Source organism: Lygodium microphyllum, chromosome 16, assembly GCF_053477565.2.
Source record: "Lygodium microphyllum isolate KBCC chromosome 16, Lygodium_microphyllum_v1.1.10, whole genome shotgun sequence".
NCBI classification, from domain to species: Eukaryota; Viridiplantae; Streptophyta; class Polypodiopsida; order Schizaeales; family Lygodiaceae; genus Lygodium; species Lygodium microphyllum.
Window position 1 is genome coordinate 90,141,705 of NC_141150.1, and position 14,335 is coordinate 90,156,039.

Consider the following 14,335-nt stretch of genomic DNA (forward strand, 5'->3'; position numbering starts at 1 on the left):
GTGCACCATCCTACTCAACATCGACCTTTGTTCCTCTTTGCCTTGCCAAGAGAGAAGCTTCAAAATCGCCAGCACTTCTGCTCTTAGGGAGTTTTCCGCCTCTGAATCTAGAGGTGGATCCCAAGATGATTTAACAAGGACCAATCTGGAGGAGTGGACTAAATGATTCAACAACATAGAAGACTTAAGATGGATAGGCTGTTCAACATTAATTACATGCCACCATGAGACAAAAATCTTGGTGTTCCCATGTCTATTACCTTGAGTCTCAAGGAAAAACTTGACAATCAAAGACCAGGACAAATCACCAATACCACATGGGATTATTAGAGCCAAGTTTGCTGCACTCCCCATGATGATGGAGGCCCTTTTTTAGACCATCAACTTCATACACAGAATACATGACATGCATCCAGATAGTTTGCCTAGGAGTGCCTTCAAGGCCTCTAGATAGCTAGCTTAGGCAAGACAAGACACTTCATGGTATGGACAGGTCGAGCAATGGCTTACAAGATATGGGATCGACATGGACCATCTCCTCCCCTTTTAGTATGATCCTAACTCCCCCTTCATACGCCTGTCCCATGCAGAGAGGAACTTGGTCACGCAACAAGATCTCTACTAGTTGTACATACAATATACATGGCTATCACCCAGGCAGCCCCTCCCCCCAAAGATGTCTTACTATAGAGACCACTTCATGAGGACTACCATGAATGGCTTCATTGAGAGACCTGGATACCTAGATGTATACATGTCACATGAGAGGCAGGTAACCATTGGCTAGCTCAGGGTATCCTCTCACCAGCTCGAGATCGAGACTAGGAGAGCAGCCCACATCGCTAGAGTTGAGCGGATCTGCAGATTATGCCAGGAGGTAGAGAGCGAGGAGCACTACGTCTACAAATGCGAAGCCAGGTGAGGAGAAGATTAATCTTCACTCTAGGATCCGAACAGGTGGAGTTTGTCGACTCATATGTCTACTTAGGGATCACTTTTTCTACATTCCCTGGGAGATTCACCATGGTAGAAGCAGCTAGAGTTACGCAGCGTTGGCCATGATGCAGAGATAGCGCCACCAGGCACACTTCCAAGAGCCCCACACACGAAGATGGCTATTTGGCAAGCTTGAGATCGAGGCTAGCGGATCTGCAAATAGTTCCAGGAGGAGATAGAGAGCAAGGAGCACTACATCTGCACATGCAGAGCCTACAGCATAGTCCGAGCTAGATACCCCACGCTATTTGGAGGAGGCACCTCCCTTAGATTAGTTATGGAGTCCCCACACCAATGCCACTTGGGCAGTTTCTAGTTGAGATCCAAAGTCTCCATGCATCACTGCTACAAGCTAGCACTACACAGAGAGGGGGTGCTAGTCACATATTACTAATTTCTTCCGAACAATGACCACACACACGGCACCTACACAAAGAGGGGTGACAATCCAAAGAGCAAAGGAGATTAGAGCAGCATGCCGCCCACAAATACAGGGGTACCAAACACAGATGATACATCAAAGAGAGATGAGGGAGATCTGCTAGCAACATGAGCAGCAACTGACAAAGTTGAGGGCCCAAGCAAGATGCTACCCTCATACCATTTCATCCCCACTTCACTCATGGAAAGCAGAAAAGGAGCAAAGAACCTCCTAAGTATTCACCTACGTATCCAAAATATCTTCCTCTGTGCAGACAGGAATAGCTCGATGATTGTGCTTGACATACACCTCCAACAGAGAATTGGCAAACTCAAGCAGCATTTGGTTCTTGTGAATCCTTCAAAGGCGAAGCCACTTGGGCATAGGAACAGTGTCGAGAATCGCCCCAGTCAGGGATCTCAAGGACAGCAGGACATTGCTCATGAAGATTCTTGCTGCGTTTGAGAGATTGCTGAACCTCAGGAGATATCAGAGCATCTCATCGGTCAAGGCACCATCTCTTTTTCGACAACAGCTTCTTCCAGGTCCATGTCTTGACCCAAAACATCAGGGGTCTGATCCATCTGAGCCATCTTTGAACCTTCCATCAAGGCGCAGGAGCTGTCAACAGCTCATGGTGTCTGTGGCAGGTTCATGCAGGCGTCCCTGCACACAGTGGGCACAGGTACAGCAGGTTTCAGAGGGACACAGCAGATGCTGTACACATAGCACAGGTGGTCGCAAGCATGAGCAGTCACAGGTCAGCACCTAGTAGGCATGGGCTGACTGTGGTGGTGCTGATGGCCGCCTCTGTAGGACTGCTGAGCCTGCGCAGGCCCCCCCAGGCAGACAGGATGGGCAGGAAGATGGCACAAAGCTGGCGAGCAGCATAGCTGAGGAAGCAAACAAACAGCGTTCAGGAACCTAAGCCGGGTCCCATCTTGCCATTTACACACACGCACACACTCTCTTTCTCTCTCTCTCCCCCCCCCCCCCCCAAAACAAAAAAAAAATCTCACAGTGCTACAAGATCCCTGCTGTAACAAAGCAAGGTTCCAAGTCCCAAATTCCTATGGGCAAGAAGCCATTGAAAGGGAGAGATGGGTCTAAAGCTATTAGCTAACCCTCTCAAAATTTGTCAAGAAAGGTGCCAAGATGCCTTGTTTGTGCCAATGCTAAAGTGGCTGCTGGCTCTACTATGGTCCTACTCATTTGAATCCTTCACCCTATCTTGGTGGCATATATAAAGAAGTCTCATTTCCAAGGGTAGTGGGGACTGATTGGAGATTACTTAGTGGAGACTGGATTACTTAGTTTGAAAGTGCTTATAAGATCCTTACAAAGGCAGCTTGTTGTCTTAGATTGGCCCCACCCAATTCAACAAGTTTTATTCGGGAGTGAAACATTTTGCGCAACATCTTCATCTTCAAAGAGTCTGCCACTCTTTCTAGTTCCAAGAATCAAGATCTTATTGTGCTTCTTGATTTGAAGAAAGTGTATGACCAAGTAGACTCAATGTTCCTACAAGGCACCATACTAAGAATTGGATTTTTAGAGAAATGGGTCAGAGGAGTCGTGGCTGTGTATTCTTCAGCCCATAGCCAAATCCTTGGCATGGGGCTAGAGGAGAGGTTCAACATTCAAAGATCAGTGAGATAGGGATGTCCACTTGTCCCCTTCCTGTTCTATTCATAGCAGAGGTCATGGTCATGACTTCCTTTTTGACAAATATATCCATTGGCATTAGAGGCATTAGGTTGCCCATCCTAGAGTTTGGGGAATTCCTTGATATGAATTTTTCAGATGACACAACAACATATTTAGATGAGGATGGGAGAAACCTCTTATGGTGCTCTCATCAATTGGGTCAAGTCTTATGGTTTCTCGATATGTGACATTAGGCAGTCAAGTTGGAGAGCTCATGAAGATTTCACTTGGGTTCCTTTTGGGATGGTAGTGAGATATCTTGGATGCCACGTGGGGATGACATTACCTCAAAGCAACAGTTGGCAACTCTTGTCCTGAGCATCAGGCAGAAGCTCTTTTATGGAAACACCACAAGGCTTTCTTTTGTAAGAAGAATGGTGGTTTCCATCAAGTTGTTCTTACAGCCATGTGGCATATAACTTCCTATTGGGCATTCTCTATTTCATGCATTGGCCAAGTGAAGTGCCTCATAAGGAAATTTTATTTGGTGAGGAGATTGGAGCCCATCCAGAGCAAAGATGCCTTGGGATATTATTATCCAACCTAGATCAAGAGAGAGTTTGGGGATCATTGATACAGATAGCCAAGGAAAAGTCTTATTGGTTAAGCGTTAAGGGTCTTCTTCAAGCCAAGGAGCCTTCGAAGAAAGTATTGCTATGGAGGATATTGTCTATTATACCTACACCTGATACCATGCCAAACTAATATTCATTTGACTTTTCAAGAGATCAGGACCAGAGACCAAGGGAGGAGTTTTGAGATTAGTTTCATCCGCCTTTCATTATTTACCATTGAGTAAAATAAATAGAAGAGGAGGCAACCTGTTCTCCTCAATCATTACTTGAGATCAAAGTCTGGCCACATCATTGGACAGAGGACTCATCTTTCCCAGGGGAGATTCTCCTCGCAAATCACCTTCTCAATGGCAGATTGGTTTTCTTATCAAGAGTTATCACAATAGATCTAGACATTGAGACTGTAGGGTCTAAGAGGCACGTGAGGTATGGTAGGACTGTGACAGAGGAGTCCCTCTCAAGAGGGGACAAAAACAACCACATTTCATACTTGAATAAGTCTCTTCTTTAGAGGGGACATCCTACTCAGGATTACTGCAGCTAGCAGAGACAAGATTTTCACTTTTGCTGTGAAGGATGACAGCCAGCTTCAAAGAGAGGACTTGGATCAGGTAGAGTTCACAAGCTACTCTAGGCAGAGGATCAGAGTAGTGGCACACTGCGAGAGGAGATGGTGCATTGACCTAGACCCAGTTCTTGCTTCCTCGATGGATTGATGGATGGAGACAACAGGCCTATTAGAGGAGGCCCCTACAGAGGTTACAATTGGATCGATGAGAGTGAGGTTGGAGAGACCCATTCCTTGACAGACCATGATGTAGCCCTCTTTGTCCATACCACAAGTTGGAGAGGAGGATGCAGTGGGTAGGATTAGAAGAGAGCAATAGCCACTCATCATTGGTACAAGCAAGGTTCCTTAGGTCCCTTCTTGACAAATCTTTGGAGACAGGTTGGTACACATAGTGGTTATGGCAGGGCCCCAATGGCATGTGCGAGATGTGGAGAGATAGAGGAGACCTAGAGGCACTATCTTTGGGATTGTCCCGAAGCTTTGAAGTTGTGGAGGAGAGCCCTCAAGATGGTCTTTCATAGCACAATAGAGACTATGGTAGTGACTTGGGGGATGGTAGCTTGGGTCATAGACAAGGTCCCAACATCATTACTGGGTCCATAAAGGAATGGGTCTCTTTAACCCACTCCTAGGTCCCACATAACCTCTTTAGGGGCCTTCTCGAGTATGCCCAATGTCTCCATCCCTGAACTTGACTTGTAGTATCATGTGTATCATCTCTTCTGTGTTTCCCTAGCCATTCAGCTGTTTCCTCCCACCACCCACCCACCATAGACCACCACCGAAACACCACCCACCACACCCACCCCAAAAAAAAAAAGAGAAACAAAGACTCCCAAATACTAAACATATGTTATGATGACCTAACTGCAAGGATTCTATCTATATGATATTGGAAGGATCCTTTGCCACTCTTCAAGGACCCAAATAAGGGGTTCTTGTGACTTGTTGCTCAAATGACATGATGATAGGAGCAGCATTAGTAGTAGTCTTCATTTTAGTAGTACAAATAGGGGATACCACTGCATCTATAGTGGTAACATTGGAAGGCTCTCGAGTGATAGAAAATTGGGAATTATTGAATTTCTGAGGGTGGTGGTGGAACTACTCATAGCGTCTAAGAGGGGTGCCATGTGATCTTCACAATACTATATGTAATTGCTGAAATAATAGGTCCAGACACTGTAGATGGAGTGGATGGTTTATTCCCCTTGCCCAGGTACACTCCTTCCTTTGAGGAGAATGATCTTACTAATAAATCACGTCAGGATTAAAGATCCTGCTATGTATATAGACTTAACTTGTAATATCATGTGCATCATCTCTTTTGTGTTTCCCTAGCCATTCCTTGTTTCCCCTTCCAGAAAATTTCAAAAAACAGAGACAGAAAAGAACATATTAGCAGTAAAAAATATTCTAACGGACAATTTTGTGTAAGCATACTTGCCAGCAGATCGATGTGAACTTATTAAAGGTTTCTGAATGTAATTTTGGGATCTCTGTCAAGATTTGGGTAAGATTTGGGTCTACATATCGTGTAATATCATATTATTTGGGCCTACATATAGTGTAACATTGTATCGTTTGGGCCTAATATGTAGTGTAATATTGTATCTTCAGTTGTTAATGTCCATTTCATCGATTTTCTTTAGCAGCTTTACTGTTTTTAATGTCGTATATGAGTGTTTGGTAGCTTTTAACCATTGCAGTAGATCCTAAGCCATACGTTTTGGCCATTATGCTTAGGAACTTGATCTTTCAGGGAAGAGTTTGCGGCATTGTGGTGATGTTTTTGAGAATAAGGATCTTAAGAATTTGGAAGAACTTGATTTGAGTAACAATTTTTTGTCTTCTATCAAAACATTGAGGTATGCAATAATTATGCCACAAAAACCCACTTGATTTGGCCTGGTTTAGTTTTGAAGTACACCATGCAAAGTAGTTGTTGTGATTGGCTGAATGAACTATGTCATTGCTGTGTTCAATGGAACTCTGGAGGAAATGTTCGTGCTAGAGAGGTGCCTATACTCTTGACAATCCTATCTACTCTCATTAGTATAATTATGTAGTATAGAAGTAAAGAATTTCAAGAACATGTGACAAAGGTTCGAACATTTTGTCACTAACATTCTCCTTAACAATAATCACAAAAGCGGGTAACATTGATAGGATTGCTTCATACGCTCTTGCTCAAGCTGAGAAGAATTTTCAGTACAAGCATTTGACTTCTGCCACTTGGTTATATCCTGTTCCAACCATGCAGCAGCATGTGGCATTCCTAACAAGCTTTTAAATTAGCTGTGTCTTGGCCATAAATTGTCCATTTTCTTGATTCTCTAGCTATCATTATTCAGAGTGATATGTTTGCCACAGCCCACAAGACTTGAGCTGAAATTCAGATGATTACATGGTGTGAGCTCCCTCATTATCATGTATCCTTTTAACTAACAGGGAACTCCTACCCTTTTTCCATTCTCTATACAAGTTAATGACTGTACTGAATCCTGGTAACAAAATAATACCCAGCCACTTCAGTGCAAGAAAATCCTCTGTGAACCAACTTTTAAAATAAATTTTAAGCAAGCTTTTCATGTTTTTCTTACATAATGTAGTGGATGGAAAATGATCAGGCTTGAGAAATATCTCTATATTCCATCTCACCCAGATTAGTAACACCCACATTCTGCAATGAAAGAAACTGCCAGCAGACAGATTGCGCATGTGCCACCAATCAAGTCTGGCTTTACATTATGACAAAGCATAGTGAGGAAAAGTAATAACTTTCATATTATATTCATCTTGTTTGTACATTTGTTGCTAACATAAGAAAGAAAGAGTACCACATTCACTATGAATTGCCCCACCACATGAGCTTTGCTGTTTGTATTTAACAGTAAATGGAAATTCTATAACGCCTCCTTGAAATGTCCCCCTAGAATCCAACTTGCACACGAGACATGACACAAGCCACATAAGGGACTTCACATTAGACTTACCTCCCAGCCATAGAGCCAAATTGGCTCACCTCGGGCCTAGGAGTTGGCGTCCCACACCACCACCTACACCATCCCGGTGTACAGATGTGTCAACCAACAGGGCGAGAGTCCACAAGTGGTGATTACACAATGATGTGCACAATAGGGCATTAAGTCTTATAAATAGGACTTGGCTACCCTAACCTTGAATTGTACTTAAAGCATATGCACTAAGTCACTTCGTAACCACTGTGACCAATGCTACTAGCCCCATCCGGATGTTCAAGGATGTAACACCCCTCATCATTGAGATCAATAATATCAATACAAATCCCAAGACGTATGATGGAGCGTTTTTTTTTCAAGTGACGCACATGAAAATCATGATTGGAATGCTTTTGCATTAATGGTTCCAAAGCACAACCTATGAACTTGGCTGTCCCCATTAGATCATGGTTATACCTTTCTTAGTGCACAATATGTGAGAACCTACTATGTCATGCATTCCTACTAGAGGAACTATTTTCATCTGAAATCTTACCAGTGCTAAGATTGTTGCATTATCAGAGGGCTTACAGGATAATAATTGTCAGACTCACAGATTTTATCATGGCTTGCATGCATCTTTTGCAAGGGAAAATATAGTAAGGATGCAAACTCTGCCTGTCAAATGGTTACAGAACCCTAGGCTATTGTGCAAATGTGTGAGGAATATTCAATGGACTTGGGTTACAATCAGAAATTTTGGACAAAATGATAGATATCCATTCTACGTTTTATGATCCGGTTAAGGATCAAGTTCTGCTTGATATAGCGGAGGGCCTAGGTGCAAACATATCTGAGGACAAGGTAATATGGAAGTTTTTCTGCACTTACCCAAGGATAGAAGTCCCAAATGGTATGGCCTTACCAATGAGTTTTCTACAACATATGCAACTCAGTTGGCAGCATCTTTGACTATTGTGTGTCAAGCAATTTGGGCAACTAGTAGTATATCTGCCTCCTGGAAAGAGGTGTGAGAAGAAGACAGGATCGAAGCTCAGCACAGAAACTCAGTAGACAGTGTGAGAGTGAAGCACGACACCCAATGCAATAGACTGAAAGAGTGTAAGCTGAAAGTACAAGGTACAACCCTACAACCCTTAAACCTTAGGGTTGTAGGGAGTGTTCACACCCGAACACGGTAAGTGCCCGTAAGTGTGTGTCGCAAGCACATACGAAATAATACCATAAGTCTGGGGGGGTGTCCCAGTGTCCTACTGATCACCGACACTCCTATGTGAGCATAGGCGTAAGTGAGGCGTGAGTGAAATACCCAACAAGAGGGTGCTATCAAATTGATTCCAAAGGTGTTGTCACCTTTTGTCTTAAGCATTGGATACCTATTTTTTCATAACACAACAAAAAAGAAATTTGTATTCTTTATTTAATCGTTTATTAAATTTGTTTGCTTTTCACTTCCTAGAGATTTAAAAAGTTGCATTAGAGCTGTCCACTAAGGAGTGGTCACAAGTTATAGTGGACTCACACAGTGCATTAAAGAAAAGATAGTACACAGCGCGTTAAAGAAAAGATAGTACACACTTTCACCTCTATGACCCAATTGGGTGCTTGTGACTGGAACTCGAGCATATTTGGGTCAGGCTCGCACACCAAAAGGATTAATGCCTTGGAGTGTGGGCTTACTCTTGGTAGAAGATCTTGCATGTCACTACTTGGCATCCTCACAATTTTAGACTACATGTAAATTCAATCTAGGATGAGGTTTTGGCATTCTCCACCAAATTGCTTTGGATATTGGGTAAGATGTCTTCAACTGATAACTTTCAGCCAGAGCATCTGTATTGCATCTCTTTCACTTTTTTCATTGGACTGGTCTTTGGCATGCCTAGAGGACATGAAATGCCTGTATTTTTGATTCAGCTATAGATATATGTGGTCATCTCAATTGGGATCGCGGATTGTTGTAGCAAGGTTCTATGAGTTCCGCTGGTATTGTCCTTAAAGAGGTAATTGCTCTACAGATGGAGATCATTCATTCAACACTACTGGTGCTTCCAATTGGGCCCAAACACTCTAGACATTCAGATGATTTGCTGGATTTACTGGGTGACATTCAGAGATAGAAACTTCAGGGTCTCAATAAGTGGCAGGACCATGGTAGAGATAGCAACAGAGGGAGTATCCCCGAAGTGGAGGATAGCTATAGATATCTCTCAGACATGGATTGGTCTATTCTCTGAAGGAGAGATCCTGCTTTAGTGATTGCAACTAACACAGAGAGAGTTTCTATTTTCAAAGTGGATGATGGAAGGGTTGCTCTCAATATAGGAATAGACTAAATCTCACGGTGATAGGAGATAGTACATGAATCCACACCTATGATGGATGGATGGAGACACTGAGCCTATCAAAGGAAGGGTATAGAGAATACATGGAACCCAAGGGCGTGGTTATAGAGGCATCCATTTTAGACAGACCTTGATGTCTTCCTTTGTGATATACCATCAGGTTGGGGAGGAGGATCCATATGAGCAGAATCAGAGCAGTGCCGGGTACCACCCAACCGTTGTATAGGCATCACCCTTCTTGGCTGACCTTCGGAGCACAAAGCAGTTTGGCAGCTGGCACATGACTTGGTTATGGCATGTTCCCAGTAGCTCAAGTCAAATGTAGAGAGCCAGAGGCACTGCTTATGGGATTGCCGTAGGGACTCGGATGTGTGGACGAGTGCCCTCAGGATGGTCTTTCAATGGTACATTCGAGACTATGATATTGACTTGGGGGGCTAGTAGACCCAGCATGTGGATACAAGGATTTTTAAGGAGGCTGGAGCCAATCCTTTCTCATTTTTGGACAGCTCTCGAGCATGTATCCCATGCCATAGATCTGCTAAAGGCATATCTACTGCAGAGACTCTCTTCTAGAAGCGAAGCGCCCAAGTCTTGGCTTCACTTTTTATTGATATTCTGCTTGAGTTCTGTTGTGCACATAATGCAAGTGTCCGTGCCTGGATTGTTGCCAGGTGGCTAAAATTTTCTCAAAGCCCTAATGTTCTTCACAATGCTCATAAACACCACTTCCTATCTTTGCTACAAGAAACATATAAGACAACAATTAGATATATCTAATTTTAAATGTGAATCTCATCACTAGGATTATTGTTGTGGATAATTTAAAAACAATTATTTCTAATAAACAATCTGACTTTCAGGCTACTCAAAGGTTTACGAAAGCTTCAGCTTCAAAATAACAATATTGAGGATGGGCCATTGATAGAAGAAGCTAGTGATAGAACAAGAAATGTCTGTACAACTTGTCCTTCATCAACTCCAAACATCTATGAAACGACTTGTGTTACTACACTATCTTTGGTCGCAAGTCCTGGTCAGGAACTGGGCTTGCACCTAGTTGAAGTTTTGCAGCTTGACAGGAATTCAATCTGCAGCATTGCATCCTTGAACTTTCAGGAAGCTTTCCCGAAGCTGAAAATACTCTCATTGAAAAGTAACACAATAGCTAAGGTACTCCACAGCATTAGGCTGAAATGTAGAACATATCTCACTAAACATGCCGTATTGATGATCATTTCCTTTGTCCATTCCTTACACAAACTACTTATTACTATCTTTCATTCATGCCAAAACAGAGAAGCTAAACAAACGTCAGTGATAGATAAATATGCATGCAATATGAACTTTGAAGTTTCTCATTCACTCATAATTCAGGAGGCAAAGAGGAGAATTTGGCTTATAATCATCACCTAAACTGTAGAAACCCTAACATCTGCAATAGATAATATTCTTAACATGGTTGGAATGTTCTTACAAGTTTGAAGGATTATACAGATTGATGGCTTAAGTGGCTTGATATTCCTGGAGAAGCTTTTCTTGGATCACAACCGCATAAAAGAGATTGAGCCATGCTCTTTAAGTGACCTCCCTAGCTTGGAAGAGCTGCACTTGAGTGATAATGTTATCAAATCTGCTCAACATTTGGGTCCCCTTGCATCCCTTAGGAGGCTCAACCTAGCCTCAAACTACCTGACGTCCAATCGTCTGGGTGGGTTTTCTTCTATTAATGAGCTAGCAGCGCTTTCTGGACTCTCGGATCTTACATTATCAGACAACCCAGTAAGTTTGATGATCTCATTCTCCCTTTTTGATTAATACATGAAATAAAGTGATTATCTTGCATGACATTACAGTAAGACTGCATTGACATGCATGAGCAATATTGACTGCAGAGAACAGTGATTGTTGCTTTCGTCATATGTATCTATGTATCATAGCAAGACTGTTTTTTCTGCACTCTCCAATGTCCCTTATTAGACTGAACCCAAGGTTAGCTTTTCTGTAACCAAAGATCTGAACGTATTCTCTCATTGATTTCTCCAGATATGTAGGCAACCTCAATATAGGTATGGGGTAATCAGCAAGTTGACTCAGTTGACAAGCCTTGATGGGGAGATCATAACAGAGGTATTCTGTTTAAACTGTTCACTATGTCAAGCTTTTTTCCTCATAAGAACGTCCACATAATCTTGAGGTGAAGAGGAGTGGATTTAGCATTTCTCTCCTATATTCAGCTCTTATGTTGTCATTGACTGTATGTATTTTTGGTTTACTTTGGTTGCATTTTTAGCCTCTGCAAAACCTATCTAGGTAAAGAGCATCTAGCTCTTCAGTCAAGCATAATCTACTAAGAAAAATCTCTATGCTGTAAAAAGAGCAGGATGTTTTTTTTTTTCTCTAAATGAAGAGAGTAATCTATATCACAATAGAGCAGGATACACCACCAGTTCATGCATCTCTATGCAAGGAAGAAACCAATCTGTATATATCCTGGAGTGCTCCAGCCCCATTATGTAGAGAGCGTGACTCAATTTTTTGAAAATTGTTCCATTTTGATCTCAAATTCATGATTTTTTGGAGGACAAACATGAAAGCTGAGAAACTCTTCTTCATCTATCTATTGGAAGAACACTTCTAGTAACTCTCTTGGGAAAAAAGAATCCTCCTGGTAACTAAATTGGCACACCCATGTGCATTTAGGATCTCTGCAATGGCATCATCTTTATGTGTATCATGGCTATACCTGCACTCTGGAGATCCTCATTTGCACATATGCCTCTTTTAGCTTGGTGGTTGTCTCCATCCACTGTGTAGACACAAGACACCCTTCCCTCTATGATCCTAGAATACATATCTTGTAGCACTTCCCCTCCTGGTTGAAGTAGCAGATGGTGTAATTATTCCTCATGCATTCTGTACCTTCATGCTCTTGAATGATGCATGATCAAACTCATGAGCATGGACTTTCAATTTCTCTTGAAAGAGTAATGACTGGTTCCGGTTGCATGGATTAATACTAATGACTGGACAAGTTCACAATTATGATTTTCAGTTTTCTAGAATAGCCAATGAACTAAATCCAACAGCTGACTGTTCTTTCCTGGCAGGATGAACGCTTTGGTGCTGAAATGAGTACAAATGGAGATGAAAGAATGTTTGAATCATTTTCTGTAGGGTGTGACACAACCTCACAGTACGAAGGCCCACTTTTCAGCTTGATGACTCCTAATAACAGTCTGCAAGGCAAAGTTGCAATAAAAGTCACTCCATTTGACTTTGAGTCCATGTGTGGAGGTTCTAATCCAAGGATCTCAAATATACGGAACCCTACAAATACAAAGACTGGATACATTTCTTCTAGTCAACTAGGACTTCGTGGATCATGGGATTCTTGGGATATGAAGCAATTGAATGCTGATGGGATCCACTATATTAGAAACAGGCAAGAAGTTCAGAACAGCAAGATTGTAGTGCCTGTTGTCCTTATGAAGAAATTCTGCAGGATTAAGGAGAAGCCTTGCTCAAATTTTCCAGGCTACAAGTAACTCTGTACCGTGATTGCTCCTTACCTCTGTCCCATGCCTAGGGTATTTCTGTGAAACAGACAAGCTTCAGAACGGAAAGAATGCGGTGCCTGTTCTCCTTGTGAAGAAATTCTGCAGGATGGAGGAGAAGCCTTGGTCAAATTTTCCAGGTTACAAGTAACTCTGTACCATGGTTCCTTCCTAGCTCGGAGGAAGTTACATGCCTGGATGCCTAGCATATTTTTGAGAAACAGACGAGAGGTTCAGAATGGCAAGATTGCGGTGCCTGTTGTCCTTACAAAAACATTCTGCAGGATTAAGGAAAAGCCTTACTCAAAATTTTCAGGTTACAAAGTAGCTCTGTACCGTGATGTGCTTCCTACCTCAAAGGAAGTGTGTTACATGCCTAGCTACATCTACATGAGAAAGGAAATGCATTCAGATGGGGTGTTCTTAGTTATATTTGTGAGGTTTGGCACGGTAGATGAAGAAGCTGCTGATTCTGTTATCACGTCATTGAAAAGCTCAAGGGAGCTCAGTTGAAGCAGCCACTGCTTGATGGAGTTGGTCAGACATTTAGACACACACAGTCTTGTCAAGAAATATAACTCAAACCTAAGCTTCTCTCTCTGTTTTCATGGTTTCACTACCCTGTTATCTTTATGTTGTCGAGATCGGTTTGTCAGCCTTGCTTAGAGAAACTTCACATGGGCATCAAAGAGCAGGCTATGTTTGTAGTCCATATCCTCTCTCTCTTCTTCTTCTTTTCATGAATAAGTGTATATTAATATTGGAATATTTACATCCGGCCTTCAGGCCAAAAAGAAAGGATACAAGTCTCACATTTTTACATCAGACCATCTGGTCAGCAAACACAGATACAACTAACCATTAATATAAGTCTTACCCTCTTACATTCTAGGTGTATGCACATCTAGCTACTTTAATTGGAGTCTTACCTTCTACGGTATATTGTCTACTTATTATAGTCTATTGTATAGTAGTTAATAATCTATTGTATACTAGTTATGAGTCTACAATAGACTAGATAACAGTCTACCATTTGTATGCTACTTAATAATCTACTAATAGCACTTAACTATCAAAAGTGGATGCAACAATGGAAGCATATATGTATGCCGAAATAGACTACTCAACACAAGACAAAAAGAAAATACCAACCCTGTGATCTAACTGAATAGTTCTCTCCTA

The 14,335-nt window shown here is 42.1% G+C and overlaps 1 protein-coding gene across 1 annotated transcript in view; it reads left to right on the forward strand.

Moving 5' to 3' along the window:
- The window catches only part of LOC148023101 (uncharacterized), a 294,011-nt gene extending 279,983 nt beyond the window's left edge, over positions 1-14,028 (forward strand). Inside the window, exons 16-20 of the mRNA XM_087696076.1 lie at positions 6,017-6,138; positions 10,460-10,769; positions 11,094-11,378; positions 11,643-11,726; positions 12,707-14,028. Of these exons, the coding sequence (XP_087552202.1) occupies positions 6,017-6,138; positions 10,460-10,769; positions 11,094-11,378; positions 11,643-11,726; positions 12,707-13,144 (1,239 nt within the window). The 3' untranslated portion in view covers positions 13,145-14,028. The remainder of the gene's footprint in view (positions 1-6,016; positions 6,139-10,459; positions 10,770-11,093; positions 11,379-11,642; positions 11,727-12,706) is intronic.
- The last annotated feature ends 307 nt before the right edge of the window (positions 14,029-14,335 follow it).